The sequence below is a fragment of the Pelodiscus sinensis genome, chromosome 1 (assembly GCF_049634645.1).
Source record: "Pelodiscus sinensis isolate JC-2024 chromosome 1, ASM4963464v1, whole genome shotgun sequence".
Taxonomy (NCBI): Eukaryota; Metazoa; Chordata; order Testudines; family Trionychidae; genus Pelodiscus; species Pelodiscus sinensis.
The window spans coordinates 47322501-47339702 of record NC_134711.1 but is presented as its reverse complement, the minus strand read 5'-3'; the positions used below and the strand labels follow the sequence as shown (position 1 = coordinate 47339702).

Genomic DNA, 17202 nt, shown 5'->3' with positions numbered 1-17202 from the left:
AACTTTACCCAAGCCAATATGATGGTAAGGGAAAAATTCCTTCCCAACCTCTCTAAAAAGGGGGCAGCTAGCGTAGTGCCTACAGAAGGTCTTGACCAAACTTGAAATTTTACAACTTAACAGGGAGGTATGGTGGGTCCTGTTTTACCCCCTTTTAAAACCTTGCATTCCCAGGGGATGAGTCAGTGACCCATGCCACCCCCTTTAGAAGCAGTTTTCATCTCCTCTCCCACTGCCATAAAACACTCTTCCTTTAACTTGGCCAGCCAGCAGAAACACCCTGCTGGAGATTTCAGGGAGGCCACTTTCTGATTTAGAAGCCATGTTGAGGCCCACAGTATTAAATTGGTCTCCTCACAGAAAGTATAAGCAGGATATCTAACAGACTGAAGATATAATTCACCTTAGAGAATCCATACACACTATTGCATAATTACGTTTGTGTTGTTGTAAAAAAATTATCTTGATAATTTCGAGCAAAGAGCTAGAGAAGATATAACAGGAAAGGCCAAATTTTGTCTTTATGTTCATAGAAGCAATTCCATTGATTTAATTCATTAGAGTCATTCCAGTAGTTACTGTACACATTGTGACATTGTAACACAGCAGATTTTGGCTTTAAATGATCCTTTTGAAATATGCCTTTTCAGGCTGAGTGTAAAGATTTTTTTGGCTCCTCCTTGTTACCTTTCAGTGCTTAAAATGACTGATACTGATGATCTCTTATGTAAGGTAAATTTAAACTTCTCTACAACAAACAGTAAATAGTAAACAATTGTATTTTCGAAGAAACATCCACATTATTGTAACAGTTAAGCCAGGAAACTATAATTGGACAATGTCTGGGGTCTTCATTTGAGTATCAGAACAGTTTTCTGTTAACTTTATTATTTCAAAGATGGAATACTTCTAGATACTTCTATGTTGTTACTTTAATTAAGATTAGTTTGATGATTATATGTGGGAGAAGTTGGTAGATTCCTTTGGAATATATAACAAATATTGAGCTCTCTAAGGGGAAAACTTAAAACTTCTTTGATAATTCCATAAGGATAAATATATTGCAAACTTTTCTTTAAAAATGAAATGGAATATGGGCTTCTTCTCATGAAAACTAGAGCAGCTAATGGAAACAATGTTTGTAAAGAGAAATATTTACTAATGTAAATCAGCTTAATATATAAAACCCTAAGAAAATCGAAAAAATTGTACAGAAACACAATATGCTCCTGCTGTCCATCTTAAATATTTTTTCAGAATTGATCATTTCTGAGCGTATTTTTTATTTATAAGTAAAATGTTACACTGAGGTCATATGGCAGAATTAGCATATGATATTATACAGTCATCTTATTTTTTCATCCTTTATTAACAGTCATCTTTGGCTCTATTTCTTCTCTAATTGGAACATCATCTAGCCTTGGCAGTTGAACTATTCAATAGAACGATTAAATTTTTCTGACTGCTCTGAGCTGAATTGACCTGTTTTGACCTGTTTGTCACTGATCGTAACCTGACAGGCGCTAGCAGCCTCCAACGATTATGGCTTTTGAGATGAATCTGATGCCGTATTCTTTTGCTACAGCTCGTCACATGAGGAGACTGGGGCCTCTCATACTCTCTATGGCCATGGAGTTTGCAAATGGCCTGGCTGTGAAAGCATTTGTGAAGATTTTGGACAGTTTTTAAAGTAGGTTGATTTTTATTCAGTGGGTAAAGGGGTTGTTGTTTAAGGCAACAAAATGAGAAAGATGGCTAATAAAGTTCTACTGTCAAGCATATTAGAGTTCATTTGTACAGTCCGAGCAACTGGATAATCAAGGCCATCTGCAGAGAACCAAATTGTTATACAGCCTTTCATGTAGAACACTTTTGTAGCCCTTTCAAAAGCAGTGTTTAATTCTATTATTATCCCTTTGCTGAAATGGAGTCTTGGGAAATTTGAAGAGATGCTTTTGATTGTATTTTTTGATAGTAAAGATATGTAAAAATACACTGTAAATTCTGATTGTTTTCAGCAAAGCATATAGGTACAAGTAATGTATGCATGTATGTGCAAAACAGGATTCTTGTGTGTGTAATATATAACAATGCGCACACAATGTTAATGTACCAGATGTGGCCATTTAGCCTTTCTTTGGCAACTTTAGCCTCACCTTTTCTCTTACATGTGTGCAAGATGCATACAAGTCAAAACACTGAAAGGGGTGGGTTTACGCCTTACAGGGTATGTCTACACTACAGAGTATATAGAAAGAGCAGAAGGGGTTTTGCGGCATTGATAATCCTCTTTCTACAAGGAAGAGGCCTTTTTCCGAAAGAGCCCTTTTGGAAAAAGGCATGTACAGGCAGTCCCCGAGTTACTCGGATCCGACTTATGTCGGATCCGCAGTTACGAACGGGCCGTCTCCCTGGTCTCCAGCAGACCAGGGAGAGGAAGCAAAGCTGCGGAGCACGCGGGCAGCGGACAGCCCAGAGGCGTCTGGGCTGTCCGCTGCCCGCGTGCTCCTTGGCTTTGCTCTGCTTTGCTCCCCGTCTCCCTGGTCTGCAGGCCAGGGAGAAGGGGAGCAAAGCAGAGCAAAGCCGTGGAGCACACGGGCAGCGGACAGCCCAGACGTGTCTGGGCTGTCCGCTGCCCACGTGTTCCGTCGCTTTGCTCCCCGTCCCCCTGGTCTGCAGAGCAAAGCCGCGGAGCACGCAGGCGTCTGGGCTGTCCACTGCCCGCGTGTTCCGCAGCTTTGCTTCCCGTGCCCCTGGTCTGCAGACCAGGGAGAGGGGGAGCAAAGCAGAGCAAAGCCGCAGAGCCCGAAGGCAGCAGGACAGCCACGGCGCGTCTGGGCTGTCCCGCTGCCCCCGTGCTCCGTGGCTTTGCTCCGGACGCCTGTGGTACAGCAGCTGGGGCGCTGCCGGTTGGTCCTGTAGCGCCGTTCTGGGCGCTGCTGGACCAACCCGGCAGCACCCCAGCTGCTCTGCCCCAGGCATCCTGATTCAGCCACTGCTGGTCAGTTTCAGCAGCGGCTGAATCAGGATGCCTGGGGCAGAGCAGCTTGGGTGCTGCTGGGTTGGTCCAGTAGCGCCGAGGAGCGGCAGCGCTACTGGAGCAACCCAGCAGCACCCCAGCTGCTCTGCCCCAGGTGTCCCCAAGTCAGCCACTGCTGAAACTGAGCAGTGGCTGACTACAGGAAGCCCCTACCCCGGGCTTCCTGGAATCAGCTGCCGATCAGTTTCAGCAGCAGCTGACTTGGGGATGCCTGGGGTTCTTAAGTTGAATCTGTATGTAAGTCAGAACTGGCGTCCAGATTCAGCCGCTGTTGAAACTGATCAGTTTCAGCAGCGGCTGAATCTGGACGCCAGTTCCGACTTACATACAGATTCAACTTAAGAACAAACCTACAGTCCCTATCTTGTACGTAACCCGGGGACTGCCTGTATCAATGAGGAAGAGAGAGTTCTTTCGAAAGATGAGGAAATAGGAATAACACAGGTGCCCTAGTGGCCACTCTGTCCATTCAGTGTGGATATTATCTTTTGAAAAAGCAGATCGCTTTTTTGATGCGCTTTGACAGTGGCGCTCTCTTTCAGAAGAAGTTTTTTTAGAAGAACTCTTCTGGAAAAGCTTCTTCCAAAAGAAGCCTGAAGTCTAGACATAGCCATAGTGTCGAACTGTTTTAGTTGTTGTTCAGTTGTAGTTGTTAGTTTTCTAAATAGCAGCCTAAGTCTAAATTTTTAGAAAATAGATTGCATAGCTCTTCAACAACTTGAAAGTGCAGTAGGTTTTTTTTTCCCATTTATCAATTTCCAGACAATTCTATATTCCATGGAGTTTGCCACAGATATGCTGACATGCTATATGTATTATGTTTGCTATGTGGCTTGGGTTTGGTCAGAATAACCATATTGTTTTTGGCATGCAACCAATCTTAATAGAAAGCTACAGATAGGTTTATATAGATGAGTAACTTCACAGGCTCTCTTACGTTGTCATGGTGCAGCTAACAGGGTGAATGAACTGTTTCATGCTTCATCAACAATTAAGTTAATTAGCTCATTTGAAATTGCACTGCTTTGTTGCCAGGATGTTGGCAGAAACATCAAAAAGATGTGTTTACAAATGGTAGACTACAGGGTCTATAGCAAAAGCACCTTAACAACAAGGCACAAGAACTCAGTAACATAATAACTTTATAGCAGAATTTCAGTGATAATTTTTGCAATGTATTTTAACTCCTTCCTCCAGTCTTCCTACAGTTTTGCAGTTTCATGAAAATAACTGATATTAACTTCTAAATCTCACTTTATATTTTCTCTCACTCTTGGAGAATGACTATTTATGCATACTTTACAGTGTAATTTCAAAAGCATTTTGTGCTATTATATAAAAATGATTTTGCTATATACCATATCTGTTTGTAGATTAAAGAAGTTACTCATTGTGAAGCATTTTTTAAACTACTGCTAGTGGTTCCATGAGAAAAATTACTATATACTGCAGATATTGTTCTAACCATTATTGATTAAGAATTTTAGACAACTTAACTCAAGCCTTTTCCTCTCCAGGAAAAAACTAACTTTTATAAATACTTCCATCCTTCCGGGCTATAGATATGTTAATTCTTGGCCACCCCTTTCACAGAAGAGACCTTCTGTTAGGTCTCTTGTTATAATCCACAATCACTAAAACCATTTTGATTAACACTCTGTAGTGCTGGGTTTACAGTTGCATATGGAAGAGGCAGAGCAAACTCACAGCTTCCTGATCAGTCCTTTGAAGAGCCACTCAGAGTTAACAGCCATTCCAACATTTCATCCCATACTCCAAGAGAAAAAAAATTGGAGAATATTTTTTCCATTTAATTATAACTTTTGATCTTCTGAGGCAAATAAGACATCTTAATTGAGGGATAGATGCAGTTGTTTGTGAAGTTGAAATATTCAAACAGTTTGCATTAGTATTAAAATGTGAATCAATATGTAACTTGGCATTAGTTCCCTTAGTGCCTTTCCATGTTCACACTAATGCAAAATCTCCATTACAATTAAAAAACATTTTATTTCAATTAAATATCAACTTTTAGGCCAAAGATTGACCATTTTTCCGACCCATTAACTTTATAGGGGATGACAGGACTAATGGCTGTAGTTATCAAGGCCTTGCTCTTAGTGTAATCTTTGTTACAACGTTGTAGGTTCTCTGACTTGAAACAGTATGATACCTGTGTTAATAGAGTTAATGCAAGTATACTGTTCTAAAATGAAATATTAATAGAGCACACTACCCTGACCAGTAGTGTGTATTTCTGTAATATGCTTATGACAAGTTTGAAGAGCTCCTGATTTATGAAGTGAACTCTAACTTGTTGTGCTCCAAATGCAGTTCACCAAGAAGCTTGTGGGTTTAAAAAAAAAAAGCAGCTGTGCAGAGGCATCTGAGAAGGAGGATTAAGACAGAAAACACAGAGGCTTTGCTTCACTTTTGTAATAATGGAAAGGATTTGGGGTGAAGTGAAGAATAACTTACAGTAAATGACTGATAGTGATGAAAGGTTTTTACACCTTCATTTTTGTTATCCAGTATTCAGTGTTTTCATTTTAAATATAGTTTAGGATAATTATCTTTTTTGTTTTTGATGAGGTAGTCAGATGCTGAAAGAAGTTAGACTTTGCATGCAGTAGAACAGATTAATAATATTTGTAACATTTATGCTATACATATTGGAAAACATAGTATCATATGGTTCCTTTGATATTCTTTCATTTGGAACACCAAACCATGGTTTATATTTTCTTCAGCAAATTTTCAGTCTTGTTGAAATTATGATAGATAACAAATTGTTCATGTGCACACCATCAGTTCTACTGACTTCTGCAAAAACAACTTTTAGCTCAAAATGTAGACAGATTAGAAAAGATTATTACATAACTGTAAAGAAGACAAGAGTTAAACAAAATACTAGACATCGAAGAGAGGAGATTAAAAGAGTGCCAAAAATGTTTATGAAAATTTTGGAATTTTACTATAAAACAGGTGTTGACAGAAGCTAACCATTTTTTGGTCACTAAGTGAGGAGCTCAGTAGATCACTAAAAGCATTTAATTGTAGTTCTTCATTACTGTCTTATAAATGTCAGAATGTAATAACATATGACAAAACTTTGTGTATTTTGTCTGCAAAATTAATTATCATTCCATTGGTCCTAAGTCAGTTTGAGTGTAGATAGATTTGACTTTTAGAGCTTAAACCTAAAGGTTTACAATATAACATTCCAGCCAGCAGACAAGTGTTCTTTAACCTGCATGCAGCAGACGCCAGCAAACAAAACACGATCTACAGTACAAAGCCGGGTTATGTTTTCCTCTATAGAGACAGAATTGTTAGTGTCAGGGAAAAAAATCATACTATAGAAGGTAGACCAGCTTGCCAACAGGAGAGATTACATTTATTATCAGAGGCACGTGAGCACATTTAAAAATCCACAAAGAATATTGACCAAATGTCATGGAAAGAGTAATAAAAAATAAAAGCCATAAGAAGAAACTGTTTGTTTAATGGAACACAGTGCAGTACAGGACTTCATCTGACTTTCTTTTTTCTTGCAGCTGCATGGTGATATATAAAATTATGCTCTTTCTTACTTAGTGTGTATTGTCTATTTCTTTGTCTTTGACTAGGAAGCATGGCTACAAAATTATGACCTCAAGAAGGCATTCTTTGAACTTGTCAGAATGTTGTTTCTTTTGGTGACAGTGCCACGATCTCTCAAAACTAAGGCATCTGACATAATCAGCTAAATGAATAGTGACAGCTAACATTTTGTATTTAAACTCCTGTCAGTGTTTAAACATAAAAAGCTTGATGCAAAATAAATCAAACACCACTGATATGCAAGTGAAACATTTTGTTAAAACAATCTCTGACACACTTGGATTTAAAGCTGATCCCATTTTAGCTTTTGAAATGCTATAACTTTAAATGTATTTGAAATTCCAGAGATTGAAATTGATTTGATAATGGGAAATATGCAACTGAGGTTAGGATGTAAATTTACATCTAATGAAAGAGAAAATATGCATTAAACAAATTGAAGAGAATACATTGTTGCATTTTTGTATTTATGGAATGTTTTCTTTATTGTTGTTTAGAAAGGTGACTGCATATTTATACTTTTCCATGTGCACCTCAGATAGCTTGAATACAGACTCATGCAGTTTTTAAAGAACACCACTCGACCACATCATTTATTCCATTTTGAAAACAAAAATCAATATACCTATAAAGTGACCCATAAATTAGAACTGGCTCACACAATGTTTGTTCAGTGCTGCCTTTCTGAAGGCACCCTTTGCATTTTTTCTTCACCTCTCTGTTTGAACTGCAGTCACAGTAAGAGGCTCATTAGGGGACATTAGGGACTGGAGCTAACCAGAATTCCAGAGCTTGCTTTGCTCTTATTAATGCATAGTAGAGTAGAATGCATTTAAATATTTCATAGGCATTCAGTAATTTGTGTGTAATCGCCTTGTTAGCAGACCAGTAGAAGTAGAACAGGTCTGTGAAATGGTGTTAGTGATTGCATGGGTAATTTACAGACCTTTGCCATCAGAAAGAGCATTATTGGTGGCTGGAATGAAGCTGTGAAATAGAACTAGCAATAAGTTAAAAAAAACTTATTAAAGGTTTTGTAACAAGCATCTTCAGGGATAACAACCCACTTGGTCTTTTTGAAGCAGCTATAATTTATGACATATGCAATATATCAAATGCATAAGATAGTATTATGGAGCATTCATATGAAAAGGGTATTTGCAACATTAGTTCCAACTTCCTGCAAGGGACATGATTAAATGATTAATGAAATGTCCCTTTGCATATGCATTTTGAAACAGCAATTAGGCACTGACTGAGAAAATCCACCAATCCTCTCATTTTTCAGTATTATCCCATTCTTGATTTATAAATCATAGAGAATTTTTGAACAGCAATATGTAGTACCTGAGACAGTTATAAAAGCATAAAAGAGAATAATTCTGGTATAAAATAGTCATAAATACATAAATTCATAATTTAATGTTAATGTTCAGCCTATTTATTTAGTCATATTGCATTGTATTTATAGCAGACACTATTTCTGTACTTTGATTGGCATAATTAAGTAGGGGGAATGAATAGGCACTATTATTTTACATATCACTGGTAAACAATAGCGAGGAAAGGAGAAGGGAGATGTGGCAGAGGTATGTATGTGTTTTTCAAGTTCTCAGTAATCCACTGGAGGCTGTTCTATAAATGATCATTGAAGGGCTGCAAGCTAGCCTATAATTACAGGAAAGAAAGTGGCAGCTCTGGCATTTCATAACTATGTGTCCTCGAAAAGTGCTTTGTGAGTTTGTCACCAATGATAATTTAGATAGAGGCTCATTACTGAACATCACAACACTTTAAAAACCTTTCGCCTTCATACAAGAGAATAAAGGACTATTTTAATGGCAAGGTTCTTTTGTGTTCCACTGAAAAATTCAATCAAGACAAAACCTCATTGACTATTATTGTAGTCTACAGTCTCTAGTCTAATAAAAGCTGCTAGATAAATTGAATAGGTCTCTAAGACTTGAGCATACAAATGCAAACATTTTTCACTTTTTGGTTCTTTAAATATACAGTGATAGATTATCACTAAAATGTAAACAAGTATCAAATCCTTTTTGCTCCAAGTGAGTTCATGTAAAATGATGATTGCAGAGTATTTTCATATTGTTTTTATAACTTGTACATTTTCTTCTACTGTCTCTCTGTATTATATATCTTTCTCTATACCCATACACTTCTACTCCTGACTTTTAAGCAAAAAGGAGAGTAATAATAATGTTAACTTTCAAGCGTGAAGATAGAAATGTTACCATGCTGTAGTCCAGTGGTGCTCAACCTTTCCAGACTACTCTACCCTTTTCAGGAGTCTGATTTGTCTTGCACATTTTTCACTTCACTTAAAAACTACCTGCTTACATAATCATACATAAATATATTGAAGTGTCACAGCATACTGTTACTGAAAAGTTGCTCATTTTCACATTTGTACCATATAAATATAAACAAATCAATTGGAATGTATATATTGTACTTCTATTTTTGTAACAATAAATAGTGATTGAAGGGCAATATAGATATACAAATAAACATAAAAACACTTGTTTGTTTGAAATTTTAGTTTCTCTAGTGTTTTTTATGTAGCCTATTGTAAAACTAGGCAACTATTTAAATGAGTTGATGCACACCCTCTAGAAGAATTGTGTGCACTCACAGGGATTACACATACCCTAGATGAGAATCACTGCTGTAGTCCAATAGTGTAAATGTATTTTTTTTTTCAGTTTTAAAGTCCTTTATTTTCTGAGCACTAAAATTAGGCTTTGTCTTTAAATGTAATAGTAAAGCTCCTGGACAATGCAGGTGGACAAATTACTTTCAAAATATAAACATTTGTTACAAACGCTTTTAAATAATTTTCCTGTGACTTTTATAATATAAGATGACTATATCTTGTGAATGTACAGTCTCCTTTTTTTAAAAAATGAGTGAATTTTAGTACTCATTAAAGAAAAGCTCATAATAGTACTGGCTGGAACTCAACACAGGGCAGACAGGTTCTGTGTATATTCCTCCATAGAGCTCTGCCAGTGCCCCTCCCTCCTGACCTATAGCACTGCTATTTTAGTCATGGACTTCGTGTGAGCAGAGACTGACAAGAGTACCAAGTTACACGGAGGTTAATTGATATAGGTAAACGTCCACTAGAACCTTTGCTAAAACGGCATCTGTTCTCACCTACAAAGCTACAGTAGCTTTTGCATTACAGAATCCAGATCTAGCTGCAAAAAATCTAGTGCAGTTTGATGCATTTCAAAATCGATGCCACTGTATTTTCAGTCTTTTAATTTCTCATGTAAGACACTCAAATTAATAATTTATCATTAATGCGCTTTACTGATAGCGTGCATTACTTATTATATTAATACTTTCTTATGCAAATGTGCATAGTCAGTAACTGTTTAATATCAAATTTGTTGCCATTATAACTACAGAAAAAATCCCCTTACTTGTTCAATCATTGAGTCAACTACAAAATCATGAAGTACATTAAATTTATTTTGCCCCTTTCATCTCATCACCCAATTTCAGACCAATAATCCATCTTGGTTGGGACTCCTAACATTCCAAACTTCAGGAAATTTTCTGATAACTAGATTTGAAAGGCAAGAAACAAAAAATGTGTACATTGGATAGATTCCCAGTCTTCCAGAGATACAAAATGTATTTCTAGTCCTGCTAGATTGCAAAATATTAGACCCTAAATTTGTAGCCAAAAAGGTATTTTAGAGGTTTTAAAAATGTATTAGACCAATTTTTTCTGTCTCTATACTGCTTGAACAGTCATGATAAATAAAGGAACTCTCCTTCACAGGCAAAAAGACAAGAAAAAATCATCCTATTAAAATGTTCATGTGCTTTTCACTTCTCTGAAACATTTTTTCTCTAAAATATAAAACATAAACAATAATATGATGGACATAATGATATAGAGGTTGTGTTGGCACTCAATGGCAGGAGATTACTTTGTAACCCTCAACATGTTCAGTAGTCTCTCAAGTTACTGTATGATCGCACTGAAATTGCTTTTATACTGGACTTTCCTTTTCTACCACATTGCATGTGACTGTTAAATGTCAAGTTCCTCATGCCTGGTCTATACTAGAAGGGACAGTTGACTTAAGGTACACAACTCCAGCTATGTAATTAACATCAATCACGTTTTGGGGCCATCCACACAATAGGAGGTCACCAAGAGTGACTTCCCTTACTCCTCGTAAGGAGCAGGACTACCAGAACCGATGGTAGAGCCCTCTCAGTTCAAATTAGCGGGTCTTCACTAGACCCGTTAATTCAAACCCCGGAAGATTGACCGCAGCAGCATCAGTTTTCTACATAGTATAGACATGGCCTCAGGAAGCAGTCTCTGTCTGTGTTCTGCAACTTGTCGAGCCAACATGTGGTAGTATATAAATCACATAATAATGAGTATGCAGTCATCTCAAGCTGGTGCATGGAGGCATGCACAAACATGTGCTCTACCATTCTCTGTATTTCATTTTTGTTTTCAATTTTACACAAATATGCATTAGGTTCATTATTATTCCACTTTATCTAGAAATTACTAAATATCTCAATTTTGTAACAAATTACTTGAAAGTATGTTAAAAATAATAGTAGTATAACACTCCCATCTTTGCATGTTTATATATCCCTTCCAAACTAAAGTTTCCACTTCAGGCATCTGACAGAGTGAACTCCAGCCCATGAAAGAGTATGTCCAAATAAATTTGTTCATGTTTAAAATGAATATTAAATTAATAAATCACATATTTTGTAAGAATACAGGCCTGTCAGTGCAATGAAGAGGATGTTGTGAAAGTCCATTTGGTGAATTTATTCATTAATTAGCTGCTTATCTATTTATCCTAATTTCAAAATCAGGGGAAATGAACACATCATAAAAAATGAGAAATTTTGACAAATGGCTATTTCTGATGAACATGCCTGGTTGGCGAAATTAAATTATTCTTTGAAATGAAAATGTTAGAAAACAAAAGAGCACATTTTAAGTACACAAAGTCTTATTTCTAAGGCTTCATCTTCCATTTTTGCACCTGGAATGGTGGCTGGAATTTAAAACAAAGGACCATGAGTTTTGTGGTCTTAAGTGAGAGGAGGAAGGTGCTACTGAATCCATTTTTGGTGAAAATTAAGCTTATTATAAATAATCCCCTCTAATATTTAAACTGTTAATGCCAACCTTCTTTATCTAAAACTGAATGAAAAATGACATATTTACTTATTTTCTCCAGGCCTGTTGCACAAGTAGCAAAACATCTCTGTTACACTTCACTAATAGGCAAATCCCATCATGAGCATAAAAAATGTGATTTCCACTCTTTAAAAAAAAAAAAACCTGAAGATATAATAATAACAAAGAGCTGTTAGTGAGGGTAAGCTGCAATATCCTTTGGTTTTTTTCATTCTTTATTCACCAATAGGTAAATCCTGCCTACAGCAGAAGAATCAAGCAGCTATGTTGTATAATGAGGAGGTTTTCAGAAGAAAGGAGAGAGGGGGTGCTGGTATCTGTGGCCATGACTCTGCACAGTAGTCCCTGTAGCTCTGGCTCCTCTGATCTTCAGGGGAAATAGCTAGTGAATCCAAATTTTTGCAGAGCCAATGCCCCTGCCTCCATTTCTTCTTTTTCTTGCTCTCCAAACGTTCTCAACAGGTTTGTGAAAAGAGAAAACCTGCATCATGCAGCTGATATGCTATAAACAGGGAATTCCACAATCCTGGAGGGAGGAGGAATAATAAACCGGAAACACTCTCCTATCTCCTGACTTTTGCAATCGAGCCCCCATTGGTGTCTCAAGAGACACACTCTCCTGTCCTTAGGCTATGCCCAGCTTCCTGGCTGCCTCATGGTCACTGTGTGCTCCTTCCCCCATACAGGAGATCTGGTTTCGGATCTGCACACTTGCTGGTCCAATGGTCACATCTTGGACCCTCCTCCAAGAGGCTGCCAGGGGGAATCGCTCTGCAATGCATACAAGGTGTGCAGTTGCCCTTCGCCGTTGCCTCGCCCTTTCCTGCTCATTCTTGATTATGGAGCTGCATCAGTTGCATTATGCTCTGAGAATTTTTGGGGGGGCTATTAATGCAAATCAGTGAGGTTTTACTACTGTTTGCTGTTCCTTAGTACTTGTGATGTCAGATTTGAGGCATGGGGGGTGGAGATTAAAGAAAATCAGATAAAGAAAGTATCTTGTAGGCTGCTTTTAATTCAGGACAGCCTGAATGAATCAGTACAGCAGCTGGGGATCAGTGGAGTCTAAGGATGTACTGGCCGCTCACTTATCCCAGCAGCATGGCATGGAGGTAGTATAGAAATCACTATGTTGCCTCTGTGCCCCTCAATGATCCCTTTCACAGGAGAAATCCACTAGTATACAGGGAGTCATGGCTTAAGGGCTGATTTGTGCTGGTAGAGATGGGCAAAGCAGCCTGAACACACAGGAGAACTGGGCCCCTAGCATTTATCAGCTGGGAACACTTTATGGATCAAAATAAAAATGTCACAGCACTGATTGTTATCTTACATAGTTGTATACTGGGTGCATTCAATTTAGAGTTTTTTGCAAATGTTCCATTGACATTAATGAGAGTCCCATCTAAAGAATGAGCAAATTGAATGAAGAAATTATGCTCACCTTAATCCTGTATTTTATTAGTATATTCTTTCTTTACCAGGCACCTTAACAATGAACATGCATTGGATGACAGAAGCACTGCTCAGTGTCGGGTGCAAATGCAAGTGGTTCAACAGTTAGAAATACAGGTTTGTTACATAGTTATGTTATCTCCTTTTTTTTTTTACATGCCTGTCTCAAGGGTTATATAGGTTGAAGTGGTCTAGTCCTCAGGATCTGACCAGTCCTGAACCAGAGACTTTGGCAAACCATGAGAAGTCAATATTCTCTACAGCTTTATCAGCACCTCTGCTTACTGGGCTGTTAGAGGACATTTAAGGGTAAATTAGAGCTAAATAACAGCACAGAACACTAGCGCTATGTCTACACTACGAGCCTCTTCCACAAGAAGAAATGCAAATGGAGTGCTCATTTGCATATGTCGTGCTCTCATTTGCGTTTCCTCCTTGGATCCCTTTTGCACAAGAGTTTTTTGCGCAAAAAAGAAAAACAGCTCTCGTGCAAAAGGGGGGTTTTGTGCAAAAAGGAGCCGTCTACACAGCGCTTTTTTGCGCAAAAAACTCTTGCGCAAAAGGGATCCAAGTAGGAAACGCAAATGAGAGCACGACATATGCAAATGAGCACTCCATTTGCATTTCCTCTTGCAGAAGAGGCTCCTATTGCACCCATAACCGAAGAGCCAGAACTGGTGGTTATAAACAAACTTTATGGGACCATGGGAAACTAGGCCACACCCATGATAAGTGGACATCTGGCTAACTAATATCGTGCCGGATCAGAGAGCTCTGGACTAGAGACATTCAATCTGCAGAAAAAAAGGCCTGTGTCTCTTGACTCTGATTCATTGATGTTCATAAAAAGTTCTTAGAATATCTCTGAGACTTTGTTAAAATCCTTAATGTGAATGATATTGACTTCTTGTGCAACCTTGGGCAAGTCACCTGCCCTACTTAATGTTTTAATTTCCCATCTACAAATTGGAGTAACAACATACTTGTGAGGTGTTAATAATGGAGGAATTGTTTAGTTAATCTGTATTTAGTTACTTTGAATAGGTGAAGCACTGTGTGAATGCTAAATATTGTAATAAATCCCTAACAACTTAGGGTTTATCAATTGTTGTTCTATTTTACACTAGCCACAAGAACAGCTGTACTATGGCTAAGGCATATAGGGTACCATGCACAGTTTCTTAGCATTTTAACTACTGGAGAATCTTCATCAACAATAATAGAGGACCTGTGGCACTCAGTTGAGTTATTCTGACACAGTCCAGGAGGAAGCATTGTCATGCATATATATGAATCTCATCTTCCAGTCATGGGACAAGCCAACGTCCCTTTGGGGTTTTCAAAACTGCAGAACTATTGCCTAAAGATGTTGGGCCAGATCTTCAGCCATAGTCAAGGAGTCCTCCCTGGGGTTCCCCAATCTTACAGCCCCTTTGTGCTGGTTCTTTCTTCTGAGATAGGTGTTGTGTGAACTGGAAGACTTAAGAAGCCACTACAGCAGCCAGAGATCACCAATCTTCAGGGACAGTTGCAGCCATACTGGCTTTCCCTCAATCATGCCACCACCATGGGCTGCAAGGGGTAGTAATTGGGTCTGTATCCACTATGTTTGGAGTTATTTGTATTATGGATAGTTGCACAGCCACAGAACCACAGCTTAGGAGCGGTAATGTCTCTTTTGTATTTGTTTCTATATAAAGAAGTGATGCACTTGCAGAGGAAAGATACAGAACTATTTAGATTTCTTGATTCTTGGTAAATGATGTTACTGATGTAACATGAATACATTTTGTGTATGAATTTTTGTTTCTTCTTTACAAAACTAATGGGCTACGTCTACACTGGCCCCTTTTCCGAAAGGGGCATGTTAATTCCTTTGAAGTAGGAATAAGATCCTCTGGAAAAGGGCTTTTTTTTTGGAGGATCGGGGCCAGTGTAGACGCTCTTTTCCGGCTTTTAGAAAAGCCGGAAAAAAGCGGCGGACATTTTTATTTAAATGCCGCGGGGGATATTTAAATCCCCTGCGGATTTCCCTATTACGACCTGTGAAATTAACATGCCCCTTTCGGAAAAGGGGCCAGTGTAGATGAGCCCACGCTGTTCGGTTCTTTTGTATTTTAATATCAGAAACCAAAAATATATATTGATGGAAAAGTATAATCATGTCACTTTTCCCCCTCAATACGTGTCAACTTCAAACCCAAACAAAGTTCTAGTTGCTTTTGGAAGCTCGGAGCTTGCAGGCTTAATGTTGGCTCATCTGGACATCTTTTTTTCCTCTCTCTTTATTCTTTTTTTTAGGGTTTTACATCATGGCAAATAGCTTGTTTCTAAAGTGTTGTGCATATAATATAAAGCCAAAGAAAAAGCCTTTTTGCTTTCTTCCTCAAGTGTGTTTTTAATTAAAGTTGTGCTGTTCAAATTATATCCAGTACTTTCTTCTGTGTATGAGTAATGGCAAAATATCTACAGTTGCACAGGTAGCAGGGAACCTCTCTGCTGCTGCTCTAGATAATGAACTAGTCCAGTTGTCTAGTCTAATGCATTCCTAATTTTCTATTGTAGCTCTAGCATTTGAACTAATTTCAACACAAGATTCCTGCAAAAAAGCTTTAGAAACTTCTAAGAAAACAGCCTTGTTAAACACTAACTGATTTCTTATTTCTACAAGCATAGTAATTGTTTTGTTGATATCCAAATTGATATCATTAGAGCACAACATTTTAAGTAAACAACAGATACTTTCTTTGTGTCTGTTTATATTTTGTCAGTATTTTCTTCTTTTAAAAATCCTTTTCTATGTTTTTAATGTGGCAAGACCATTAGAATCTGAAAAGACAAGTATTTTGTATGTCAAATGATGTGAAAATCAATCATGAATTCAAATAAAATACAGCTTTTGTAAAGAAAATGAAATGATTTCTGAAGCAAATTTAAGGGGTTCTTAAGGCCTGTTTACAATGTACAGAGGGTCTGCTGCAACGTAACAGTCCAACTGAAGATTTTGCTTTCAGTATGACCAATTATGTCATTTTTTGCTTTGTCTGGCTGAGAGAAAAGTAAGGTCCATCAGTTGTAATGAGACCCCAGTGCAGTGTAGATGCCGACTCAGTGGCAGAGTTCAGCGTTTCACACTGCCTGGTCTCTGTCACTCTATTGAATTAGATTGATGATGGCAGATTGCAGGGGGCACTAACTGGACCTCAGTGGGAAAGGATGAAGTGTGCAGACAATCCTGGCAGGCACTGTGCTTTGAGGACCCTTCACCCCTTCACAGCTGTTGGCACTAGTCCATTGCTAACAGTGTCCACGGGACTTTAAAGAGACACTATGGGCCTTCTAATTTATGGTCTTAGTAACTTGTTACTGTCGATGCAACTGTGACCTCAATTCTCTTATTGACAAAAAGATGAAGTGTTATTTGTTTTCTTTGACCTTTTAACATAAGAAAGGTTATAAAAGTTTTTTTTTCCCCTAGCCAAAGTTGCATTTCCTCTCAGATAACTTTCTACTGACATAGGCTTTTATATGCAGGAATCATTACAGTGAGACAACCTCAATGATAAGATGTATCACTGCAGTAAAATAGCTGTATCAGTCATTTCTAAAATGCTTCTGATCTCACTCTTTCTTAACAGCTTTCTAAAGAACGTGAACGTCTTCAAGCAATGATGACCCACTTGCACATGCGACCCTCAGAGCCTAAGCCATCTCCAAAACCTGTAAGTGCATATTGCTTTATAAACAGTAAATAGGTCTATGAATGTAACAGACTAAGAAAATGAACAATTTCATGACCGTTGGAAAACAATGAGTGTGATGAAAAATATGGCAATAAAATGAAGGTAAAATGCAATAGCTTCTCAAATTGTATGTTTCTTTAAAAGTA

The 17202-nt window shown here is 37.9% G+C and overlaps 1 protein-coding gene across 11 annotated transcripts in view; it reads left to right on the top strand.

The window, feature by feature from the left end:
• FOXP2 (forkhead box P2) overlaps positions 1-17202 on the top strand; it is a 669323-nt gene that overhangs the window by 608699 nt on the left and 43422 nt on the right. For all 11 annotated transcript variants that reach the window (XM_006122527.4, XM_075929528.1, XM_014573351.3 and 8 more), the window contains 3 exons: positions 1586-1690; positions 13343-13430; positions 16952-17035. In XM_006122527.4, the coding sequence (XP_006122589.1) occupies positions 1586-1690; positions 13343-13430; positions 16952-17035 (277 nt within the window). The remainder of the gene's footprint in view (positions 1-1585; positions 1691-13342; positions 13431-16951; positions 17036-17202) is intronic.